Raw genomic sequence first — 25,471 nt, 5'->3', positions numbered from 1 at the left:
AGCCTTCCCAGATGTTATACCTTTGCAAGACCATACACAATCACTAAGAGTCTTGTTTGAAGAAAATATTAATATTTTCTATGTTTTTACAGGCTGAAAACATTTCACTCATTGAAGGAAAAACAACATGGGAGTAATGTCTGTTTAATTTACGAAACATAATTAAATAGGAATGGGGGTGTGTGAGGGAATAGCCTTGTGCCAGCTATTTCATTTCTTGTTTCTTTTATTTTATTCTGCTGTATAACTCAGTGGTTTAGGTCTCTGGCCACAAAGCCAGAGGTTGGGAGTTTGACTCTCCACGGTTCATCCCTGGCAGGGAACTGGACTTGATGATACCTAGGGTCCCTTCCAACTCTGCAGTTCTAAGGTGATGATGATGATTTTGCAATAATTCCTTTACTCTTTCCAGTGGAAGAGAGAACAACTATGTCAGGCTACAAGGCTCATATAGTACCTCCCTGTGATGCTCAGTTATGTTTAAATGTATTATTTATAAGGTAATAGCACACGTAAGGTTTTGGAATTCATTGGTTAGGTAAATATGTGATGGGAGGGAGAGAGGTAGGAGCGTGGGCTGTTGGACAGAATAGCTGTGATTGGCTGGAATAAATTAGAGGACTTGAGGGTTGGTTAGGATTTGGAGGAGTTCTGTTGGCCAGAAGGATTGCGGGGTGGTAGCTTTAAAAATAAAAGCGCTGGGAGTTTGATGGGAAGAGAAGGGAAACCAAGAATTAAGAACTGTGCTGAATGAATTTAAAGCCTAGGAGAAAATAACATCCTTTGGACACTTATTTTAATAATCTTATTAAATTAATTCTAACTGAGTGATGTGGAGTTCAATTTCTGGTGGCTGGCAATATGGACAGTGTTATAATGGCCTGAGTGAAGGAGTAAATACACAGACATAGAGACAACTAAAGTTCGGTGAGTGAGGAAGCAGGGAAATCACTGAAGATTATAAAAGAAAACATTTACTCTTGTGGTTATTTACCTAAATAGTCAGGTACGTAGTAAGATGAAGGAAATTTTGACGGTGCCTCTGTGCCTTATTAATTTAGGAAGACAGTTAATTGTAGTTACATCCAAAATCTGCACACTGGAACTGGGATTGGAGTAGAGGACTGACACTGGCATTTTCTTTATATTTATATTTTTCTCTTTATATTATATCACATATATGGTCAGACTCTGCATGGAATGCCACTATGAATAATCCATGGTGTTCTCTTTGTACACGAACCAAGCTTTTTGTGTTTTTTTTTTTGTATAATAACCTCAATAGTCTTTGGCTGAGCTCCTTGAAATAAGATGGATCTTTTGTCCCATGACAGAATTCAGGGGAAATTATACCAACCAGGAGGTTAATGGCATCTGCATAATCACATAATTAAGTCACAAGCTCTTTATTCTTAAAAACAGACATAAAGTATATGCCTTTATTTGAAGAAGAAAAAATCTACATCCTTCTGTCATTATGTTACATGTCATCAAGTCACACCAGAATTATAGCAACCCTAACAGAGATTTTAGGATATGTGAGATACTTAAGGATTGGTTTTATCAGTCCCACCCCACCCCACCCCTAATGAATTTTCAGGCCCAAGTAGGGATTTGAACCCACAGCTGCTGAATCCTATTTCATTGCTCTATTCACTACACCACACTGGTTCTCATTGCTTCTGTAGATTTATTTTAATAGTAAAAAGATTTTGCAAACTTCTCCTGAGAGCTAAGTATTTTTACTCTGGTATTGCAGACCTAAAATTTCTTTCTCATCTTTTTTTAGTTAAGAGATGATAGTGTTTTGGAACATTCTTTATCCTTAGTCCTTAACTCAATTACCCTTTATGATGTACCAGAATTGTTAAGTGTGCACAATTATCTGTTTCTAATTAATTGAATTGTGCATCTTTATAATGCATTCAAATTACTTTGGTTTTTCATTAGGAATAATTTGCTCCTCCTATTTAAATTGCTAAATATCTCATTTGCAATACCCACAATAAAGATACAAGGAGATTAATGTCAAGAAAGGGAGGAGGCAGATGAAGTTTTCAGCCCTTCTACACTACTATGGTTAGCTTTTAAAATAAATACAATTTAATACAAATGTTAAGCCTTACATACTTTCATAAATGTTATTGTGTATCTGAAAGAAGAAATCCCATGCTAGTAGGTTTCTGTGGATGCTAGGACTGATGCTTCTTTATTAGCATTACAAGGTTTTGAAGAAAATACAAATTTGAGGGGGAAAACTATCAAATTCTTCCATTTGTCTTTTGTGCACTGCTTTTTTTATTTTATTTTGCTTCCTTTCTTTTCTTTCTTTTTCTTTTTCTTTTGCAAACCTCATTTTCATTCCTTGCAAGCCTGTGGCCATAGCAACTCTAACTGGTACCTTCAAAGGTCAAATCTAATTGTGAGTTGTTTTACAAAAGCTTCATAGCAAGGTCAGCTACTTGTCAAGCAGAACAGATAGGTCTCTGTCATGGTCTAAACACTGTTTCAACTATATTTTGGTAATTTTAACCTGGAGATTATATTCATCACTTTTATGGGAGAAAAGGAAATATTTGCAGTTTGATGTGTTATTTTCTTGAACTCACCCACACTCCCGTCCCCATTTTGTTGGGCTTGATTTATGAGAGGACTATTTTGGAGCCATTAGATACTGACAAAGAGTGGGTATGCTTACACATAAATGCTGCTCGCTCAGGGTCATGACTGTGTAAAACCTGTGGCAGATTTGCAATTTTAATAAAATGAGCTGTTTATCCAGCAAGAAAGCAAAACCAGTTACTACTGGTATAACGTCAGGTTACAAATCAGAGTTACATGAATAATAAATGGGAATGACAGATCCAGCATCCTGGCCATGAATCAGGTCTACTGGTGTGTGAAGGGAATTCTAATAGAAATGCATGTCTCACACACACTGAGAAAGAGAGATACATGTACCAAGCAACAGGGGGATGATGGAATTCTCTGCGTGATTAAATGACATTAAAGGAGTAGAGAAAAATAAATATCTTACATTCCTCACTAGACCTGTCCAGTAATATGTAACAGTGATGAATGCTGAACAACAACAACAACAATAATAGTACCTGGCTGAAATAGCAGCCACTGTCTCCATCCAAGCCATAATTTGACCACCAAATGTATTTCCTTGATGATTGGCATGAGGAGGCAAGACAAGTTCAATACTCTGCACACGGGTGAGATCTGTGGAAATTGGATCTTTTTCTTGATGACAAACATGATCTAAAATGCATAAATTAAATTATGTTGCCAATGATCTTTGCAGAATCAACAACCCATTCAAAATTACCAACCAGGCTGCAGTTCGTCATCATCTTACCTCTCCTGAAAAAAGGAGGCCTTATCTAGCCTAGTTTGGGAGGGCTGGCTGCTGCAAAGACGATCCTATCATTCCAAGGAGGTGCAGGCAGCACAGGATGTTTCTCATCTGGAGCTAACTGATGGATCCTCCTCCCTGACTATGGCACGCTATAATTCAGGCTATGGAGGTGAGTTGGAATTATTGTGGTATTCATGTAAAAGCTGACTTTCAGAATGTCATTTTGTTTAAATACAACTTCCAGATGTTACAGTCCAAAAATAACTTTTCTAAACTCTGTTTCAAAGTCCATAAAACAACAGCAGAAGGAAAAGAGATGTTTGCAGGAAAGAACAGTTGACCTGAATTAAGTGTTTGGCTTTTGCCCCAGTTACATCTCTTTTATAATCCTAGTGTTCTAGCCTGGACCCATCTGACCGCCTTGTACTTTGAACCTACTTTATCGGCTTGGACAATTTTTATTTAGAAGACAAATTCCACCTTCTCACTTCTTCATGAACTTTGTAGATATTTTGTAGGAAGCAATCTTAGCACAAACTGATTGCATCCTTGCTTTCTTGCAATTTTTCTTTGTTAAGAGCAACTTAGTGCTAGCTGTAGTAGTATATTTTAAAGAGAGGAACACAGAGTTCATAAATTGCATTTCCATGTCATAACATGACATGTATAAGGAACAGGTGCCAATGCCGCAGGTAAAAATGGACTGTTGGATATCACCTGCCTTGATTTCAGCTGGTTCAAGAAAAGTGCTAGAACACACATCTGTTCAGAAGTATTTTTTAAAGAATATGAGTTCAAAACATTTTTCAGTGTAGAAAGGTTAGAGATATATAAAGATAGAGATCTCTCTCTGTATAGAGAGATTAAAAACATACAAAGCTATGCTGATACACTAAAGGAAGGAAGCAAACTAGCATAATACCAGAGAGAGCTAGAGAGAGGGAGACAGTAAGAGAATGCTGACAAGATACAGCCCAAAACTAGCCCAAGACATTTTGCTCTTTGAGACAAAGACATCTCTTCAATTTTACATGCAGAAGTTCAGCAGTCAAACACTGTGATGGGACAGTGTCTTCCACCACAGTCAGTAACAGAACAAGTAATTTTCTTGGACTACAACTCCCAGAACTTCCTAGCTAGCATGTCAGTGGCAGCATGACGTGATAGCAGCAGCATGACTTAGGGAACACAGAGAAGGCTACACAATACTCCCACAGCTCTCCCAATGTATTCCTGCCATGGTGGCCATGTGCTTCTACTTCCTTAGATGACTGCCACAGCTAGTATCAGAGTAGGCCTGATACAAACACAGAAGTACGTGGAAAAGCATACTGAAGTTACTTGGTACACTTAGAGGTATTGTTTTTTTAGGATTTGGTGTGGGATAGCAAACATGTTGCCTGGTAGACATGCACATTGCTTGTCTCCATTTATGATGTACTTCTATAAGGCAATAAACCAAATATTGCAAGTGCCTTAAGTCTCTAGCACTTCCTCTTCTGAAGGAATTTAACCTAGCTAGCACAGTCTCTGGAACTGCTCATCGCGTGGAGAAGTGGAGAGCATGCAGACATATAAATGGTTTTACCATCATCCGTGCCACATGCTTCCATCAGGTTCTTAAGGATGTCTTTGTGATCCAGTCGAACTTTTCTTCTCTCAGCAGCCAGAGTATGTTCTATGAAATCTTGTATGGTAAGAAGTTCTACTGGTTTTAAGTCAACCTAAATAAATTAAGATTTTAAACAATGCTTTTAAAGTGAGACAGAAATTCAACTTTGAAGACTGTGGCAACTTTACAAGGTAAATAAATTTTGTATATAGGCTTCTATTTGCAGTCATAGTAGGTGACCGGTGATGACAGACAGTTGTACATTGGAGGTGTACCAGGAATGGCAGGTAAAAAAAAAAACTGAGAGATGCAGAAGAATGATCATGAATAGAACTGTGAACTCATTGGTTGCTATGATTCCTGACTGGATATATGCTCTTTTGTATATAGATTGTGTGTGTGACGGAGGGGAAAGTTTGAGTTGAATACAGTAAGTGCTGTGCATTAATTAGAGTTAATGCTTTTAGTTAGAACTGATTGTGGCCCATTTTGTGAAAAAGTTGTAAAAGTGTGGTTTGTTGGAATATGTGTCAAAGCAAGCATTAATCTACATGGCGGCGGACAACACTGCCAATTATAGGCCCGTCGCCAACATTTCTTTTCTCAGCAAGGTAGTTGAGAGGGTGGTGGTTGACCAGCTTCAGGCTCTCTTGGATGAAACCGATGCCCTGGATCAGTTTCAGTCAGGTTTCAGGCCACGGCACGGAAACGGCATTGGTCACCCTGCTGGATGACCTACTTAGGGAGGCCGATAGGGGCAAAATGTCCTTGCTCGTCCTCCTTGATATCTCAGCCGCCTTTGATACCGTCAACCACGGTATCCTCCTGGGGAGGCTCTCCAAGTTGGGGATTGGTGGCCTTGCTCTCGCTTGGTTCCGGTCCTTCTTGGAGGGCCGTCCTCAAAGAGTGCAGCTTGGGGAGAATGTATTGGCCCCGTGGTCCCTCAGTTGTGGGGTTCTGCAGGGTTCGATCATCTCCCCAATGCTGTTTAACATCTATATGAGGCCCTTTGGAGGGGTCATCCAGGGATGTAGAACTGGGTTTCATCAGCGTATTAATAACATGAAGCTCCACATCTCCTTTTTTCCCTCTGCAGTGGATGCTGTTCGATGCCTGGGTGTTGCCTGGAGGCCGTTCTGCAATGGATGCAGTCAAATGGACTAAGGTTAAACCCAGACAAGACGGAGGTCCTGCGGGTGGGGGCCTCTGATGTCAGTTGTTTGGGGAACTTGTCTTTTGGGGGAAGGGTGACTCTCACTGCAAAGAATTTGGTTCGTAGTCTGGGGGTCCATCTTGACCGGGTGCTTACCATGGAGACCCAAGTAGCATCCGTGGTTCGGTCTGCCCACTTACATCTTCAGCAGATGTATCCCTATCTAGACATGGGGGCGCTTACCACACTGGTCCATGTGCTCGTAGTATCAAGAATAGACTACTGTAATGCTCTCTACGTGGGGCTTCCTTTGAGACTGATGTGGAAGCTTCAGATGGTCCAGAATAATGCGGCCAGGCTATTAACAGGGGTGAAAAGATTTCACCATATCTCCCCCACTCTGGCGGCCTTACACTGGCTACCTATTCGCTTCCGCATTGATTTCAAGATGTTAACAATTACATATAAAGCCCTTAATGGTTTAGGACCTCAATACCTGGCAGAGCACCTTCTTCCATCCAGTTCTACCCGTATCACCTGCTCCAGGCAGGCCTTCCCTACAACCATTACCTAGCCCATCTCCCCTTTTCTTCTTTTTCTTTTCTCTCCTTCTTCTTCCTCTTCTTCTTCCTCCTCTTTCTTTTTTCCTTTCCCATCTTGGATTAATCTGGATTTTATCTTAGTTTATTTTTTATATTATATGTAAACTGCCCAGAGTAGACCCGTTCTAGGTGGGCAGTATATAAATCTAATAAACAAACAAACAAACAAACAAATATACATACATGTAAAGATCTGACATATTTTAAAAGTTAGAAATAATGAAAACAAAGACTTACAATTACATGATATAGAACCAAGAGCTTGAATGTTATTATTGTATTCTTGAAGGATATTATTGTTTAATTTCTACTTGTCAAGTAACCCTTCCTATTCTTTTGTATTTCTTTAAATAAACCCCTTTTAACTATTTTTAGAAACAGCAACCACAAGACATTATGCCCACACATACTGCTGGTCACTGCTGGGACATATAGTTTATATAGGAACCCCAAAGTAATTAAGGCTGTGTTTTTCATTAAGAGAATTTTTGCCTTTTTAAAAGGAGAGCATAAGATTCCCCCCCCCCCTTAGCTGTGGTAGTGCTTCAGCAGCAGGGTAACAGGAGAAAGTGGCTATTTGCCTAGACTGGTGATGGGGATAATTTATAAAGAGGAGCCCCTGTTCACAGGTTAGATGGCAGCCTCAAACAGAATGCAAGTGCCCCAAAAGTTTGCCATATTCATCATTTGGATGGCAGCACTCACAGTTAGAGAAAGTGGGTGATGGGCACAAACAGGCTTAACAACAGCAGTGTCCAAAATTATTTCCGCATTTTTACATTAATCTACATTAATATGGAATAGAAACAGGTAATTTCCCCGGTAATATATTGGCATATATTTTCTTGAACATTTATATTTATATCAAGCAGTTCAAGAAATGCTGGGAGGCATCTGCAGGGCAGGAAAGGGTTAAATGCCACTCTCCCACCTGCTAGTTCTGACCAACAAATCCCTGCCCTTACACACACTTTACAAGGATAACATGGAGTTGGGAAACTTCTGGATTTGTCTAAAGGGGGGAAATCCAGTATTACATAAGCAGATTTAAGATCATGGAATGGGGCTGAAACTAGTAAATAATGATGATAATGTGCTGTCAAATAAGTTCTGATTTATAGCGACCCTTTTTTCAGGATTTTTCAGGTAGAGAGTATTGAGAAGTGGTTTACCATTCCATTCTTCTGGGGACACCCTGCAGGTTGCCCAAGGCAACACAGACGGGCTCTTCTCCCTGGAACCACAAGTGGGGAATTGAACTCCTAACCTCAGACTGTACAGCCAGATATCTAAACCACTGAGCTATCCAGGCAGCTAAACCACTTCTTAAATATCTCACCTTGAAATCCCTGTTGTTGTTGTTGTTTAGTCGTTAAGTCGTGTCAGACTCTTCGTGACCCCATGGACCAGAGCACACCAGGCCTTCCTGTCTTCCACTGCCTCCTGGAGTTTGGTCAAATTCATGTTGGTAGCTTTGATGACAGAAATCCCTATTATGTCCCTATACGTTGGTTCCAACCTGAAGGCATGTAACAACAACAATAGCTCTTTCTCTTCTTCACCCTCCACTCACTGCCCACAGCTCCCCCCTCCACTCTGGATGTTTCCCCAAGGGTAATTCTGACCCTGTTTTGCTGATAGAAGCTGTCCTGATTTTTTTGGGGGGGGGTTAAAATGAAGAGTATCCTTAGTAATTTATTTTAACAAGATTACAATTTCTGCTGTTCATCTGCAGCAATGGAGAGTCTGAAATGACACTGCTAGTTTTATGCTTATATAACAGAGGCAAAGGTTAACTTGCTAACCGTGAACAATGCTAATAATTATCTGCACGCAAACTGTATGTTTGATGCTGAATAAAGTATTAAGAAAACCCATATTTTTAGCAAGAAATAACCATCAGTGCAGCTAAGTCAGAACCAGGAGGAGTTGTTCTTCCACATTAATCAATCTGGATGCTATAGAAAAAGAGTTTAATACTGAATGTTACAATCTTTTTATTGCCAACAAACAAAATAAAGATACAGGTATTGTAAGCTTTCTGGTAATTTAATAAAACTTAAGAACGTAGCCTCATAAGTTTTTGAATGAATTATTTTACCTTGTTATTCCCAGATGGTTTTGCCACATAGGTAGAGAAAGCCACACTGATCAGTTTTTGAAGCTGAGTAAGAGGATCCTGTGATGTAACCTTCACACCGACCTATGTGTGCAGGTAACAATAACAAGCAGTCACATCATTGAGAACACATTTTTGAAATGATAGCTGTTCCTTCTCTCTACCACGGGGATGGGCAACTTCTGAGGGACTGGATACCATTTTTGCCTTACCCTCTGACCTGTTCCAGACTAGAAAAATGTCTGCCTCTATTAATCCTCTCTTTTCAGGGGCTCTCTCTGGGTCTTTTTCTGTATGTTTCAGATAAATCATCATTAGAAGAGGCAATTCTTTAAGTGTTGATCGTGTATGATTGTCACAGCTACAGATTTTCTCATCTCCTGGAGCTTGCAATTTAGCTTGCTTAGTTTTGCAGCTGATATTCACAGCAGAAAGTCTGATTTTTTTAGTCTTCCTCCTCATGATTCTAGAAAACTACCCGATTTCTGGTCTAATGGGTTTTCTGTGACATATGATTTTAACCCCCCCCCCCCATGTACTGGAATGCTAGAGAGCACTGTATCTATTTTGACAGCATAGGTCATCATGGTTTTTATATGTGCTGTGCCCCCTTTAACTGAGATGTATATGCCTAATCCTCACAAAGCAGGTGTATTTTAAACTGATTTTCTAGACAAGGCTGAAAATGTTTTCATTTTACATATATACTGCTCAAAATATTTTGATGAACTACATAAGACAAAAAACTATGCATTTAAAGCTGAGTTTTTTAAATTGATAAGACGCCTAATGGTCCTAGCATAAGCTTTTCTCATCTATGCAGTTTGCAAATTAGTTTATGATTGTTCATTGGGAGATAAATATAGGCTTCATTTTGTAGCATGGTAAGCGTCCTCTCTCTGGAGGACTGTACTTCCTTCTGAGAAGTAACTATCTCATGTACCTTGATGGTAATGAGATGTGACGAAAGGGATAAAAACTAGTGTGAGAGATTTCACTCCCTATTGGTTATAGTCTCCTATAGTGGAATGGGTTCACACTAGCTTCCAGTGTGTCAATTTCATAGTGTTAGTCCTTGTATACAAAGGCATAAACGGTTCAGGACCCAAACACCAAGAGGACTGCTTTTCTACACAGGATTTAAGCTTAGCTGGGAAGGCTCTGTTTGCTGTGTTCCAAAGCAGAAGCATCTGTAGGGCCTACATATGTGCACAGTCTTCTCAATAGTGGCACCTTGCCTGTAGAACTCCCTTCTATAAGATATTCATTCAGTTGTCTCTTGCGCTTTTTTCACTCAAACACCAAAAGCATATTTATTGGTCTGAAGTTTGGGTATATACTAATGTATATACTAATTTATTGGCAGAGTGGTGGTGCTGCACATTTGTCATCTGTGATTTTAGTTTTTTCCAATTTGTTAAGATACATACAATTTGCTATTTTACTGTGGTTTTTAAAATGTAGGTTATTGGTGGCCTTGGGCTCCTGTGAGGAAGAAGAGGATATGAATCAAATAAATAAATGACAGCAATTATCATAATCATCTACATTTGCTTCATTTGGTGTAGATAACACATACAAGCTTAAAACAAATTAAATCAAACAAAATACAGTTTATTACCTCCATACTTGTAGTGAATGCCCGGTTTACCTTTGCATTAATGCTGATAATCTGTCCAACTCTATTCACAAAACAAACAAACAACAAAGTATTATAATCTTGTTACATAATTCAGAATGTTACAATTTCCAATGTTTTACTGTGCATGATCCAACAACTGGAACATTTACTTTGCTGGCTACTACAGTTTAGTTGGCCATCGAAGCCACAAAGGGAGACTATACCATTGGTAGCATTCTGACTCAATGGAGGAAATGCAAAGTAAGTATGGAAGGGTGTTAGGCACTGTCATGCTACTGAGCAACTATCAGACTGCTTTGGATTTAAAACGCTGGTGAACACAAGGGCGTTTTTTTTCACAGTATAACGTCCACTGCAGCACCAGTACCTGCAAGGCTGTCCATAAGCCTGTCTTATATTGTTTTTTATTTAATTAATTTTGTTTCATGAGACAGCTAGGTGCTAGGCTCTACCCGTGCCTCTCATCCCCCAAATGTGTGGGGAGCCCATGTGAACCCCAAAGCATTCCCAGGAGATAAAGATGGACACCCGCATTTTGCTCTGCAGGAAACTTAGTCATTTGTGTAAAATGGAAGAAAGGACCACCACTACTTTTGTCTCAAAATCTGAGAAGGGTTCAGGAAACGTGCAAAAACTGGGGGGGGGGTGTTAGGCAGATGTAGCCCATTGGCTCAAGGATGTGTGTCACTCCTCAATGATGGAGGGAGGCACAGGACAGATTGACACATTGACAGAGGTTGGGATGCAGAGGAAGAATGGAGAGTAACTATAGGGATGGAAACACTGGCACAGGGGTCAGGAGAGAAGCACAAGGCCAGAGGTGGTAGAGCAGACAGAGAGAGGGGAGAAGAGAGAACAGGGTGTCAATGAGAGAGGCATAGGGAGAGAGAAGTCACGTGTGCACAGGTGCGAGCACACACACACACACACAAACATATATCACCTAAATCATGGAAATATGTAATCTAGTCCCCTGGTGTACATAGCCTGGGTAGGTGGGACTCGTTAGCCTGGGAAGGCAGCCCATCTAGAAGAAGGAAAACTCCGATTCCAAACCTCCACTGCCTTGTGGCTATATCCACTGATGGAAAAGGCTTCAGGAGTTAACCCTGAGGCAAAATCCAGAGGCGGAGTCCCTGAGGCATTTTGTGTCATTCTGGCAACTCCTGCGACATCGCTGGAACCAGTTGTATTAGCTCTTGCCTTTTCATTGGACTATTTCAGTGATGTGGGGGGGGGGGGGGTTGCTGCTTGGGTAACAGCCTATCCTCCATATTATTCTACCCAGGCTTTGTGATCTGGTGAGGACACTCCAGCTTCGCATACAGCGTCAAAGTGCTCCAAATAGAGCATGTTACCATAGTCTCTTGAGACTGAAAGATGCCTATGAAATGGTATACATAATGTTACCATTCACCTTGCAAACTGTCATAACATTACAGAAAACATCTGTCTCCATGAAATGTTAATAGAAGTAGGTTGGCACCTTTTATTACTACTGCATTATGAATTGACATAATTTTCAGAGTATATCTTTTTCAAACGATAGGTCAGCTACATCTACATATATTCTCGGTAGTCTGACAAGTTTTGTTGGTATCCCATTCATAAATCTTGAAGATTCATGCAGATTTATGCTGACAGATGCCAGATCTTTGATTTTTATTGTGCAGTCTACAAACAAGCCCAATTTAATTTGATGGTACCATGGTAAGGATCATGCCAATCTCAAATTACCTTGTTAATTCAGTGGGATCCAACTTCTACAAAGTCCCTTTGAAAAGTGGAGGAAGGTAGAGAGAACTTTCCTGTCCTTGTAAACCAAGGGGCAAGCAGTGGAGGAATCACTCAAAAGGACTGTGCCAATGTATTTTCCCAAGAACCTATATCAGGCCAAAAAAACTAGGAATCCCTGTTCTACTTCTTTAGAAGCCCCTGCTGGGAATACTGAATAGACTGATTGTTTCCCTCATTAATAGGACTTGAAGGACAGAGTGAGTGCCAGGGAGAGATGCAGAGAAGGTAGCAGGTTTGTGTTTAAGCTTAGGAGGGTTTAGTTTTGGATCTTGTTCCCATATTTTGGAACTAAGAGTCACATTTAAGATTAGGAACCTAATTTAGGAATATAACTAGGAACATAATAAGATGCATTGTCAGGTCAGATCAGGATTTTTCCATGCTCGAAGGTGTTAGGGAAAATGGTTTGATTTCACTTGATTCCTGGAGAGATGCTAGAGTTTGAGTGGGAAACCATGCATGCTTTCAAAGCTATTATGTGGCCCTTCCTATATAGGAAGCTTCCACTAGTGATCATTGGTCCTTGTAGCTCATTATTTTTGACACTTGCCCATAGTGGTTCTACAATTCAAGATTTTAAATAGGCATCAATCCAGGCCTACGAGAAAGTGGAAAATGAATCTAGGATCTGCTGTGAGTGAAGTGTGTATTCTATAGCAAGTTATATTCTTTCTCCAAGCCTTGATTATTCTAACCAAGCCAAGAAAACAGTTCTGTTTTTATTTCCCTGGTGTGGTTCAAATCAGATGAATGAGCTCCTCCCATTCTCCAGAACCACAAGCCCCTGAAATCTCACGTAGGCATGTTATCAAGGTATGTCAAAAGTCACTGTGAAATCAGTGATGTCATTTCCATAGTTAACAATATGTTTACATATAGAAAGATTCCATTGCCACTACTGAAGAGTGCTATGAATGCCACCTGGGAATTGGAATTCAAGGAACATAGCTGTGTCACAGACCATTACATTTCCATTTGTAACTGCAGCACTTTAAAAGACTTTTTAAAGTGCAGCAGACTGAGATCTCAGTACAGGTACATGAAGAAAATGCAGATAGAGAGAAAAGAATTTATAGCACAAATACATGCAAAACAGAGAGTGCTCCTGAATTTATACAATGAATGGTTTGTTCTTCAATGTGGACAAAAAAAGTGTTTCTGCCAGACCGCCTGTGGAAATTTCATTATCAGAAGAATCAAAATAGGGACAGATGTACATGTCAGAAAAATGCCACATCAATGTGGATTAAAAGGGTTCTGAACTGACACTTCACAACACACAGCTTTTTCTTTGCTCTAGCGTTAATATTTGATAATATGTATTAAAACAGAAGCCGACACTGCAACTGACACACCAACTCACATTGGTTGCCACTTTAATCCAGTGGAGGCAGTAGTGTAGTGGAGTCCTGGCTCACAGGGTCAAAGACACAAGAATTTATGAATGACAGGGACTATGACAGTGGTTCCAAACCTTGGGTCCCTAGATGTTCTTGGACTAGAATTCCCAGGAATCCTGGACAGCACAGCTAGTGGTGAAGGCTTCTGGGAGTTTTAATCCAATAACATCTGGGAACCCATGGTTGGGAGCCACTAGACTATGCCAGCATCTGTCACATCCCTCAGTTTTTCTCCTGTTTAGCTGCAATTCTCATAGTATCCGGGAGAGAAATGGATTTTCTAGGACAAGTACATTGTATCCAAAGGTAGCTTGCTACTGAATTGGCTATTAAGAGCCATTAACTTTATAAAATTCCTGGTCCTCAATTGCTGATATAGAGCAATCTAGCTGCCTAGATCACACCTGACTAATTACAGATACTATAATGAGAATCTGAATTTCAAAATGTACAATAACACCAGTGGTTGGTGGTGACATCATGCAGAAAAAAACGAGTGGCTGCAGACTTAGGAACAATTAAAAGGGACGTGCCACTTGGTGTTTTTTTTTTTTTTTGCATAATAATAAGTTTTTATTCATACTGTATGTGTTAGAGTTAAAAGCACTGAATTTATGTTGCCCTAAAAAGGAAAACTGTCTTTTAAAATATGCCTCAGGGAAGTGCATTAAAAGTGAAAGGACAATCGGAAAGTGCTCTGTGAAGATTGTTTATGTTATAAAACCAAAACAACTTGCCTGTTTTGGTACAAATGGAACTGATAAGATAGTAGAAATAGTTCATTGAGTTTCGTGCCAGTTTTCATGATGAAAAAAGTAAACAATAAAATGCTTACGTTATGTGAACTGAGACAACAACAGAAAAAACAATGGAAATGCATTTTATGTTGCTGCTTTTTTTATGTTTACAGTGGTGCCCTGAGTTAGGAACATCTCAGTTTATGACCATTTTGAGTTACGATCAGCTCCAGCCACAAAATTTTGCTTCAACTTGTGGTTGGAGCTTCGAGTTACAACCAAAAAAGGCAGGGGGAAAAAGGCAGGGAATTCAAATTGCTAACTGTTGATAGGCAAAGAGGCTGCTTCTTTGTAGCTCTTTTGCCCCAACAGTAAGAGTGAGTGTGATCGGAGGAGGCTTCAGACTGCCTAGTAAGTTAAAGTGCTGCTTTCTGCTTCTTAAAAATTGTTCTGGGTGGGTTTTGCAATGTGCTTTTGGGTTGGGTGGTGGGATTATGTTTCTATGCTGTGATGGGTCTTGGGGGGGGTTGTTTGTCTTTTTGGTTTTTTCCCCCCATTTCCGATGGGTCTTGAGGGATTTGTTTGCTTTTTGGGTTTCTTTTCCCCCATTTCCAATGGGTCTTGGGGGTTTTGCTTGCTTTATGGGGTTTTTCCCCATTCCCGATGGGTCTTGGGGGGTTGCTTGCTTTTTGGGTCCCCCCTCAATTTCCAATGAGTCTTGCGTGGTTTGGTTGCTTTTTGTTTTGCTTTTTTTGCATTTCCAATGGGTCTTGCATGCTTTGCTCACTTTCTGCTTTGCTTTTTTTGCATTTCTGATGGGTCTTGCACGCCTTGCTTGTTTTTTGCTTGGCTTTTTTGCATTTCCAATGGGTCTTGCACGGTTTGTTTACTTTCTGCTTTGCTTTTTTTGCATTTCCAATGGGTCTTGCACGCTTTGCTTGTTTTTCTCCCCCCCCCTTCAGTCAGAACAGATTAATTGCGGTTCCGATGGATCTTGCAGTGGTGTGGTGGGGGTTTTTTTGGTGATTTTTTTTCTTCGGCCAGAACAGATTAATTGCATTTCAATGCATTCCTATAGGAAATGGTGCTTCAATGTATGACCATTTCAAGTTACGAGCCGAGTTCCAGAACCAATTAAGTTCATAAGTCGAGGCACCACTGTACTTGCTAATTAACAAAACAGATGTGGAAACCTGCGCTAACAAATAAGAATAATCATATATTGTACAGAAGAAGCTTTTACAAAAAAGTGTAAAAGAGGGAAAATATGAATGTTATTTTCAATAGTTTGCTTCTTGATAAGCCATTATAAAATAAAAACAAAAGTGCCATTCATTTTCTAAGGCTTTAGCCTCATAATAAATAATTAATAATTCCCTAATTCAGTGTGGTAACAATGAGGAGTATGAACTCATATAATATTCTGCAGTATTTATGAATGAAACATGTAAATGTATTGTACTGCCCAAATGTTTATTTCTTATTTCAAAATATTTCTCTCCTCCCCAAATGCCTTTCTCCTTGAAAAGGACCCAATCTGACTGGGCCTGCTGGAGTTTCCTGACACGTGGATCGGCTGAAGTTTCATGACACTTTCCATCAGTGTGTTACCGTAATCCAGCCGGGAAGTAACTAGGGCATGAGTCATAGTGGTCAGATCAAATCTCTTAAGAAAGGGATGTAGCTGGCACACTAGTTTTAATTGTGCAAATGCACTCCTAGCTATTACTAAAACCTGGGCATCCACGCTCAGGAATGAATCCAGGAGCACCACCGCGCTGTGCACCTGTTTTTTCAATGGGAGTGTAATCCCATCCAGTACTGGCTGCATCCCTATTTCTTGATTTGCCATTCAACCAACCAGGAGCACCTCTGGTGGTTACTCCAAAGGTGGAGGCAACTTTACAGCTCAGCTGACCTAGCTGGATTGTACCCTAGCTGGCTGGTACCCCCAGCTAATAGCTTAGCTAGGGATCTGGACAAGCTGGCATTGCTTATCCATGGGAAAGCTAAAGTTCCACATCATCATGTTTTGGCTAAGTGTAACATCAAAAGGTATATAAATAAGAGATTTCTATCATGTAAAAAGAACATCTCAAAAGATACAGAAGGAAGTGAAAAAGAGACAAGTTTTGTTCTCATGTAGTGAGACAGAGAATGGGACTCACGCCTACCATATGGACTGAATGTGGCAAAGAGATTTCATTGCATCAGATTATGAAGTTTCCTCCCTAGACTTGGCCTGGAAAGGCTGGGTGAGCCTGTGGCATTCACGCCTCGTGGCCCCTGCCTGACTCCCCAAACACAGAGCACATGAAGGCAAACCAATACTCCTTTTCACACGCTGCCACCAGTTGATCACTAAATCAACTTACTTTACTTATGGAAGGATGAAGATGAAGGTCCAAACCTCACTGTTTTTTAAATAAAACAAGTTCATTGATTACAGATGTTTGACAGTTAATCATAAGTATCTTCTTCAGGTTTATTTATCATCAATCACAATCTTCTATTTGATCTTACAGTTACTATTCACTCTTCTGACTAAACACACCTCAGATCTCCCAAATACCACACTCTATCTCCCTCTCCACTCTCTTCTCCCTCTTGACTCTGACTCCCCCACTCTCTGACTCCGCCTCTTTTACATATCTCTCGACTCCGCCTCTCAGTAGCATTAGCCTGCAACATGAATATACATGACTACTTAACATAATAAGGGCGAACCCTACAGAGCCTTTTAGAGAAAATGTTTTCATCTGTGTCAATTACATGCTTTTCACTTTTTATTTTCTTACCATAAGCACTCTGATGCTTTTAAATCTATTTTTAAGAAAGCTTTTGAAGCTTTAAAAGTTATATTGTTTTTTAACTTTTAAATGAATTATAAAGATATATTCTCTGCCTATATAGGCTATGAGCTTGTGTGTTTTAATGTTATTGCATTTTTTATTCAAGCATGACTAAAATTCTTCTCTGTACTCTGCATAGCTATAACAACAAGCTTTGAACCTTTGGACTGCACAGCTGGAAGGAACCCTATGGATCACTGAGTCCAGCTCCTCTCATGAAGGCACAGTGGGAAATTGAACCCCCAACCTCTGTTTCTAACCAGAGACTTAAGCCACCGAGCTATCCAGCAGTAAGCTTACAACTGAGATGCATTTTCTGACTTAAGTATTTGTTCAAAGTTTAAGTTAAGTTTTTATGGATTTTAAAGTATTTTAAGCCTATTATTTTGTACATCTCTATTACTTTTGGATTTAAGCATATGTACCTTCATTTTTCCCTCATAATTGTAAAACTATCTTTGATAATTTTTGGATTTGCTACTTTTAAGCATGGAACCTAGAAATTCTGTAAATAAATGGAACTTGTATAGAATTAACAAGATCTGGAGTGCCTGGAATTCCTGCAACAATGAAGACACAATGGTCCACCCAGAGGAGTTTTACAAACAGTTACTGATTATTTGGTTTCATTCTGGTATTCTAGGCTAATTTGTCAGCTATGACAAATCATACAGTCTGTTCTCTTTGCTCAGGAGGTCTGTAAATCTCTGTAGGACTCCTGTAGGAATCAGTTATTTACATCAGGATCCGTTCACCATCTGCAATTATCTTACAGCCAAAGAATACATCACTTTCAATATGCTGCAATGAATTTTTTTCTACAGTCCAAAGTAAATGTTTGAAAAATGACATACTGTAGTTTGGAAAAGTTACTTTTTTGCCATGTTGGCTATGCAGAGGAGAGATTCTGGGATTTGTAACTGAAAATCAGCTTTTCCAAGCCATGTGATCAGATCTAGGCTAGTTGAGTAGTTAGATTAGGCATCCTTCAGTCTCAAGAGACTATGGTAACATGCTCTGAATAGAGGACTTGGAACAGCATCTAGTGTGGCTGAGAAGGTCAATTCAAGAGTGACAATCCCTTCCACACTGAAGACAAGTACAATCTGTACCCTGTCCAGCTCCCTAATTTTGCTGGTTTCAGGACTGCCTCTTTGTCTCGGCCTACTGGACAAGTACCTTTTCAAAATGGGAGAGGCCATGATTCACTGCCTGCCTCCAGGGTGAATGCTCAGATGTCAAGGTTTCCCATCTGTTGAGGTCCATTCCTAAGGCCTTCAGATCCCGCTTGCAGATGTCCTTGTATTGCAGCTGTGGTCTCCATCTAGGGCGCTTTCCCTGCACTAATTCTCCGTACAGGAGATGTTTTGGAATCTGACCATCAGCCATTCTCATGACATGCTCAAACCAATGTAGACATCGCTGCTTCAGTAATGTACACATGCTAAAAATTCCAGCTCGTTCTAGGACTACTCTGTTTGGAACCTCATCTTGCCAGGTGATACCAAAGAAGCAACACATATAGAATGTGTTCAGCTTCCTCTCCTGCCGTGCGCAAAGGGTCCAGGACTCACTGCAGTACAGGAGTGAACTCAGGACACAGGCTCTATAGACTTGGATCTTGGTATATGCCGTCAACTTCTTATTAAGCCCTATTTTCTTTGTGAGTCTAGAGAACATGGTAGCTGCTTTGCCAATGCATTTATTCAGCTCGACATCGAGGGAGAGAGTGTCAGAGATTGTTGAGCCAAGGTACACAAAGTCATGAACAACCTCCAATTCTTGTATGGAGATGGTAACAGAGGGAGGTGAGTCTGCACCCTGGCCCATGACTTGTGTTTTCTTAAGGCTGATTGTTAATCCAAAGTCTTGGAAGCCCTTGTTAAAATGATTCATGAGTTTTTGGAGGTCTTCAGCAGAGTGGGCAACAACAGCTGCATCACTGGCGAAGAGGAACTCCTGCATGCATTTCAGCTGGACTTTGGTCTTTGCTCTCAATCTAGAGAGATTAAAGAGCTTTCCATTTGATCTAGTCCAGAGATAGGCACCTTCTGTTGCAGTTCCAAAGGCATGATTCAGCATGACAGCAAAAAAGTTCCCGAACAGGGTCGGCATGAGGACACAGCCTTGTTTTACTCCGCTTCAGATGTCAAAGGGATCTGATGTTGAGCCATCAAAAACTACAGTGCCCTTCATTTTCTCATGAAAGGACCTGATGATGTTAAGGAGTTGAGGTGGACGTTCAATCTTTGGAAGTATTTTACAAAGGGTGTCCCTGCTAACCAAATCAAAGGCCTTTGGAAGATCGATGAAGGCCACAAAGAGTGGCTGTTGTTATTCCCTACATTTTTCCTGCAACTATCTGAGGGAAAATACTGTGTCAATGGTGGATCTATTCGCTCAGTATCCACACTGTGATTCTGGATAGAGGGTGAGTAGTAGAGGAGGTTGTTTATGAACAGCTTTAACTCTCTGGCTCTTATCTAGATTGGAGGGCAGTGCTTCTAATGGAGTCCCCTCATCAGGACAAAGGTGGCCTACAAATGACACTAAATATATAAACAAAACAAATTCACAGGAGATTAGCCCCAATTCCCATCAGTAAGGTTGTTTTTTCTTTATAAACATTGCAGGTGCAAAATGGTGCTAAGGTCCTGATCCACTGGATTATATACACATCATATATTAAATGTTACTTGTAATCAGGATTTTGGAGGCAAGCAGGGAACTTATTTTTTTATGAATATTAATATTATATTTGTATGTCATTATAATTATGAAACTGCCCCTGTTCGATTAAGGATGGTGCCAGAGAGACACTATGGATTTATGTACAACAGACCAGCATGACACAAAGTTTATGGACTGAAGCTCATCCCTGGCTCCTTGTATCTGGGAGAAATCCCAGTGTTGGCAGATCCTTCCCATGTCTTTGTGGAAACATCAGTCTGCCAGACATGCATCATGCTGCTTGTGGGCATTGGCGACTCTCTCAGCCCATGAATTGTTGGTAGACAAGAACTGCTTCTACTCTTCAGCTCAGCGAGGAGCAGACAAAAGAATGAGGAAAGATGGAAACAGAGAGGGGGAAAAAAGATACAGAGGGAAGGATAATAATAAGAATGAGAGTGCAAAGAAACCAGTTGGGTGGGAAGAGGGCAAAAGGGAGTAGTAGAGATAAAGATAAGGATGTGGAGAGACCTGTTATGGAGCTGGGGGAAAAAACAGGTATTTTATTGGGTACCAAGAGAAGAAAGGGATATAAATTATCTGGAACCATGAATTAGTTCAGGGATATGGCCTGGTTTATGGAAAACACCCAGGTACCTGGAATAAGGATAGTGAATATATCTAAACGACATCACCGAGCAACAAAATGGCAGATCAAATGTTGTGTCAGCAAGGTTCCCTCTAAGATGCGCAGCTGTGCATGACTCTGCCCCCCCCCGCATAGCATTCCTGCTCCCTCCACACACCCTTACAAGGGCTTGAACTGATAATCTGCAGGGTCCTTTCCAGCTCTACAGTTCAAAGACTACTACTACTACTACTACTACTACTACTACTACTACTACTATCATCATCATCATCATCATCATCATCATCATCATCATCATCATCATCATCATCATCATAGCGCCTAACTGGAAAAAAGCCCAGCTGCATGTAGCTTTAGGTAAATAAATGTTTAGGTAAGTAACCTGAACTCCAGTACACATACTTTCTCCTGTAAATGTTGCCCCAGACCAGTTTTTCACTAACCAATTTACTTCTGGTTTTGCAGCCTATGTGGGAGGAAATGGCCTGAGAACATTTACAAGGGGAAATCTGTAGGACAGGAAGAACTAAGTTTTTGGCTCTCCCATCTATCGTGCAAGAGCAGGGAAGATTAACTTCATAAAACTGTTTGATCTTCCCTGTATTAATAATCAAGACAAACAGTTGAGTGGTTTGCGGGGGGGAGTTAGGGTACATCTCTTTTTTCTGGGAAGTTAAAAGCAAGATCTGTGTCTTGAACTTCTTGCAGATCTCTGAATTCAAATGTATAGTCTTCAAAAGTTGAAGAAATGCAGTATATGACTGTCTAATGGATGAAGACTTTTTAAAGTCAGATCAAACAAGAAAGTGGTAAGAAATGAAACAGCCTAAGTTGCAATGATCAAATGCTCAGAGCAAATGCTTTATTCCATTCTCGAAGTGGCAAAGTTCACTAGGCCTACATAATCTTCTGAAACATTTCCTAGTTTATCCGATCAAACGTAACTACATCTTACTGTAGACTTTATCAAAAATATCTGTGTCTTTTTTGCAGCAAGGTGGATTTATATCAAAACAGATACATTTCAGCAAATGCTATGCTCCAAGAGAAATAACGGCACCATTATTTTCAACATAGTAAGTTCTGGTTAATCACTATTAATTGAAATGCATGAAAAAGAAATCTGAGATTAGGCTTGACAAAATCTGTCAGAAGGAGTACCTGGCAGTTTCTTCAAACTGTATGTCATCCACCGATGCCGTCACACATGGAAGGCCAGCATGTTTTTCAGCTTCAAAATGACAGTTTGCGGGGGGTGGGGGAGGGAGAGAGGACAGTTACAAACATCACACCATTTTCCTTCCCACTTGGCCTTCAACCATGATGGGTTGACTATCTTCTCAAGTCTACTTTTCATACAAAGATTTCCTTGAAGGTGCACAGAATCTTAGTATGTTTTGCTATGTTGTAAACCACTCATGGCAAGTTGAGCTTGTGGGTCTCATGCAGATCCCCCATGTTCTCAACTCGTCTGCCATGCCTGATGCATAGGGAGTACATGATATGGCAAATTGTACCCCCAAATATTGATCAGGAATATCAATGGGGCAATATTAATGTGGGCCGGGGATTTAGAAATAACAATATAACTATTGTGAACAAAGTAGTTGAAAGAGCTTAAATGTAACGTTACAAACAATGTAATGCATAAAAAGAACCCCCCCTTAGGGGGCAGAGGGTAACAAAGGCATAATAATGCTAGGAAAAGCTGAAGGCAACAGGAAAGCAGGAAGATCAAATAAGAGGTGGGTTGACAACAAAGGAAGCTACAACTTTGAATTTCCAACAGTTGAACATGGCTATTGAGGGACATCGCTCATTCATAGGGCTACAGAAGTCAGAGACAACTTGATGGTATATAACAAGAATGGCAGGAACAACAAGTGCATAACAAAGTCACATTTCAAAGATAATATAACAAGAGAGAACTAAGTTACTTTAGTTGGTGTAACAAGTACTTTCATCTAGTTAATTTAAAACATTATTTTTAAAAAGCATTTATAGGAATGTTTCAAGTTTGTGCTAGTTTCTTAACAACTGGATGTTTGTTTCAGAAAAAAATTAACAAAATTAATTTAAAAGCACAGAGTAATATTTTAAACATTGTAGTGATTCGCAACAAGTAATTCCTTTTCAAATACTTTAAGGAATAATGGAAATGTGTTAATTTTTAAAAGTAACTTTCCAAATCCAGGACCTTGACAACTGGTAAACTAACGGTGACTGCAGCTATTCAATTATATACAATAAAACAGAACATCATTGGAATAATTCAATTCTTTTAAAAGAGGGAGGTCTGTTTGCTAGCCATTACTGCTGAAAAAAAGCATTTCTGTTTAACTCTTTGTGCTGAGATGAAATCTGCCAACTTTTCAGGACAAAACTAGTCAGGAAAGGGCACATCTAGATAGGCATATAGCTCACTATTTGGATCGCTTTTTGTGTGATAAACCCTGCTCCTTTTTAGATATACCCTGCTCCTTTTTTGCACCATGCTGGAGCTATAAGTTTTGTGTGTGTGTGTGTTTGTGTGATTTGGACTACTCCTACTTACTATTTTAATTTTTAAATATTTTTGTATAAATGCCGTGCTATTCTAGACAAACAAGACACATTGGCAATGTGTTATGTGTACCATGCTAGGTAGATGCGTTGCTGTTGTGCTATTTAACTTCCTTTATTTAACAACAACAAAGGAAAGTCAACACGGCCCGGCTCAGTGAATGACAGCCATGGGAAAACGCTGGGAAGGGGGCAGGAAGGAGGCATGTCATCAATTTAAAGGGGGACAAATCGGAGCAATCCAAAGACCAGCCTGGGCTCTTCTCGTGGGAGAAAAAAAAATCCATGTGAATGGAAGGATTGATCAACTGAGAGATAAATAGATGGCACTGAAGATAAGACTCTCTTAAGCATGAACCAGATCACTCCAACATCTCCTGTCTGGACCTGGCAAAAATTAATCTATCCCAGGTCTTTGCTTGTGTGCAGAGCAAAAATGCAAGAAGAGAGGTCCTGTAGCCCTGGCCCTCTCCAACTCCCTCTCGGTTTGCTGTCTGATGCATGGAGGGTGGCAGCTTGAAGTAGGAAGCCTCTGTTACCCATGGGGACCCTTCATATGTATTGCAAAAAATTATTTTAAAAAAAGGATTCTAACACTCATGGAGATCCCCCATGGATAAAAGAGACCCTAACTACATCTACAGATTGTTGTCTTCTATGGATCAGGGGGCAACTGGAGATGGGGCGGGGGGGCAGCCCTTCTGGTCTACCTGTTTACATTCTATTAACCTTTTTTTTGTTGATGCTGCAAAGAAACAACTGGGATTCAGAAAATCACTACTTATTTATTGCAAATTGCTCAGAAATCTGCCCCTTTCTCTTGGCTCGCCACTTGAAAACAAAGAAAAGGAAAGCCTTCACGAATACAAAAGGAACACCCTTCTATCCTCAAATGCCCCACTTTCTGCCCACTGGTAAAGAGACCAACAGTGGTGGTATATGGTTCGTACCCCTCTGGAAAGGAGAAAGCACCTGCGGTCCTATATATTGTGCCGCCAAGAGTCCACCCCCAAGTTCAGCGACCTACTGCCAAAGCTGGCCTGAAGCTTCAGCCTTCTGTTATCCTTAAATTAAGTTCTATGACCCACTGAAGGTAGCAATTATGAGATAAACTAATAACTAAATCTTGCAGTGACTGAATGACTTTGTAATCATTGCTGGACTTCAGTTTACAAGTGGACGTTATAATCAAAAGGTGCCCGAGTTTGCTTTTCCCCCTTCCTCCCTCCCAAGTTTTTTTTCCTTTTGTGTCATGTCTTTTAGACAGCTGCAAGAAAGGACTGTTTTATTTCTGATGCTCATAAACCATCCTGGGAGACTTTTTTTTGCAAGAACAGTGGGGTGGGTAAAAAAATAATAATGACAAAGCATTGGAGGTGTGTGAAGGAATAGTAAACTTACCACCTGTTGCCAACCTGTAAATGTTGGTAACAGGTGCTAAGTTTACTATTCCTTCACTGGGTATCTAAGCAGAGTCAAGCGGAGCACATTGATGATGCTGTTTTAACAGCAACATCCAGCTGAAAACTGGTCTACTGCCTGTGTCCTAGATTCAAATCAGTTTTGATCTCCTAAGGGAAGTCCTCTGGGTGACTCATGAAACAAATCTAATACCAGATAAAGCATTGACAATGATTAAAACCAAAACACAAATAAAACATAAAGGCTGGGGGTGCAAAGGACCAAGGAGCTGGATGCTACCCTATGGGTGGCCTGCCTTGCTGCTTGTCGTTAGCAGACAGACTGAAAATCCCACCGACTCTAGCAAAAGTAGGAGGTAGGTGTCGTAAATCCACAAAAGCTTATGCCGAGTCCAACTGGTTTGACTTGAAGACGCCCGGTGGGTGATCTGCACTCTCCTTCCAGACAGCAGAGTCTCAAGTTGTTACTTTCTGGAGTACCAAAGAGGCTACGCTGGCTTGCGAGAGTCGGGTGGTTATCGTTCAAAAAAGTAACTTCGGTGCGCTCCACCTGATGAACTGATACTTGTGTGTGTGGGGGGGGGAGAGGTGTTCCCAGTCAGCCCTACCCACTGGACCCAGTAGAGAGGGAAGGGGCTCGCGCTTACCAGCCAAGCAGGCCGTGGTGTCGATCCATTTGAGGAGCTGCCCGGGGCTCAGCTCCCCGCGATGGTTCGCGTGAGAGGGACAGACGGTCTGGCACATGTGCACCTGCGCGCCCGCCATGGCCTCCGCCCGGAGCGTCGGCGCCCTCCTGCTCGCCGGCTCGCCTGCACTTGCTTGCCACGGCGGCCGGGGAGCCCCCGCCCCTTTCGCCGGGCGAGTCCGCGAGGAGGGTCACGGTCCGCTCGC

The 25,471-nt window shown here is 40.7% G+C and overlaps 2 protein-coding genes across 5 annotated transcripts in view; one reads left to right on the top strand and one right to left on the bottom strand.

Annotated features, from left to right (window-relative positions):
- ZCCHC9 (zinc finger CCHC-type containing 9) overlaps positions 1-4,588 on the top strand; it is a 28,351-nt gene extending 23,763 nt beyond the window's left edge. For both annotated transcript variants that reach the window (XM_072992603.2, XM_078386403.1), the window contains exon 7: positions 3,311-4,588. In XM_072992603.2, the coding sequence (XP_072848704.2) occupies positions 3,311-3,373 (63 nt within the window). In that variant the 3' untranslated portion in view covers positions 3,374-4,588. The remainder of the gene's footprint in view (positions 1-3,310) is intronic.
- ACOT12 (acyl-CoA thioesterase 12) overlaps positions 1-25,471 on the bottom strand; it is a 37,929-nt gene extending 12,458 nt beyond the window's left edge. Inside the window, exons 1-6 of one of the 3 annotated variants that reach the window (XM_020790268.3) lie at positions 25,228-25,471; positions 21,759-21,828; positions 10,472-10,532; positions 8,833-8,934; positions 4,953-5,088; positions 3,111-3,267 (exon numbers count right to left, since the gene is read on the bottom strand). In XM_020790268.3, the coding sequence (XP_020645927.3) occupies positions 3,111-3,267; positions 4,953-5,088; positions 8,833-8,934; positions 10,472-10,532; positions 21,759-21,828; positions 25,228-25,345 (644 nt within the window). In that variant the 5' untranslated portion in view covers positions 25,346-25,471. The remainder of the gene's footprint in view (positions 1-3,110; positions 3,268-4,952; positions 5,089-8,832; positions 8,935-10,471; positions 10,533-21,758; positions 21,829-25,227) is intronic. The other 2 variants (XM_020790267.3, XM_072992601.2) reach the window with 2 other exon arrangements.

This window comes from Pogona vitticeps, chromosome 2 (assembly GCF_051106095.1).
Source record: "Pogona vitticeps strain Pit_001003342236 chromosome 2, PviZW2.1, whole genome shotgun sequence".
Lineage (NCBI taxonomy): Eukaryota > Metazoa > Chordata > Lepidosauria > Squamata > Agamidae > Pogona > Pogona vitticeps.
Note: the sequence above shows the minus strand (reverse complement) of the source record. Positions and strands in the feature narration are given on the sequence as shown.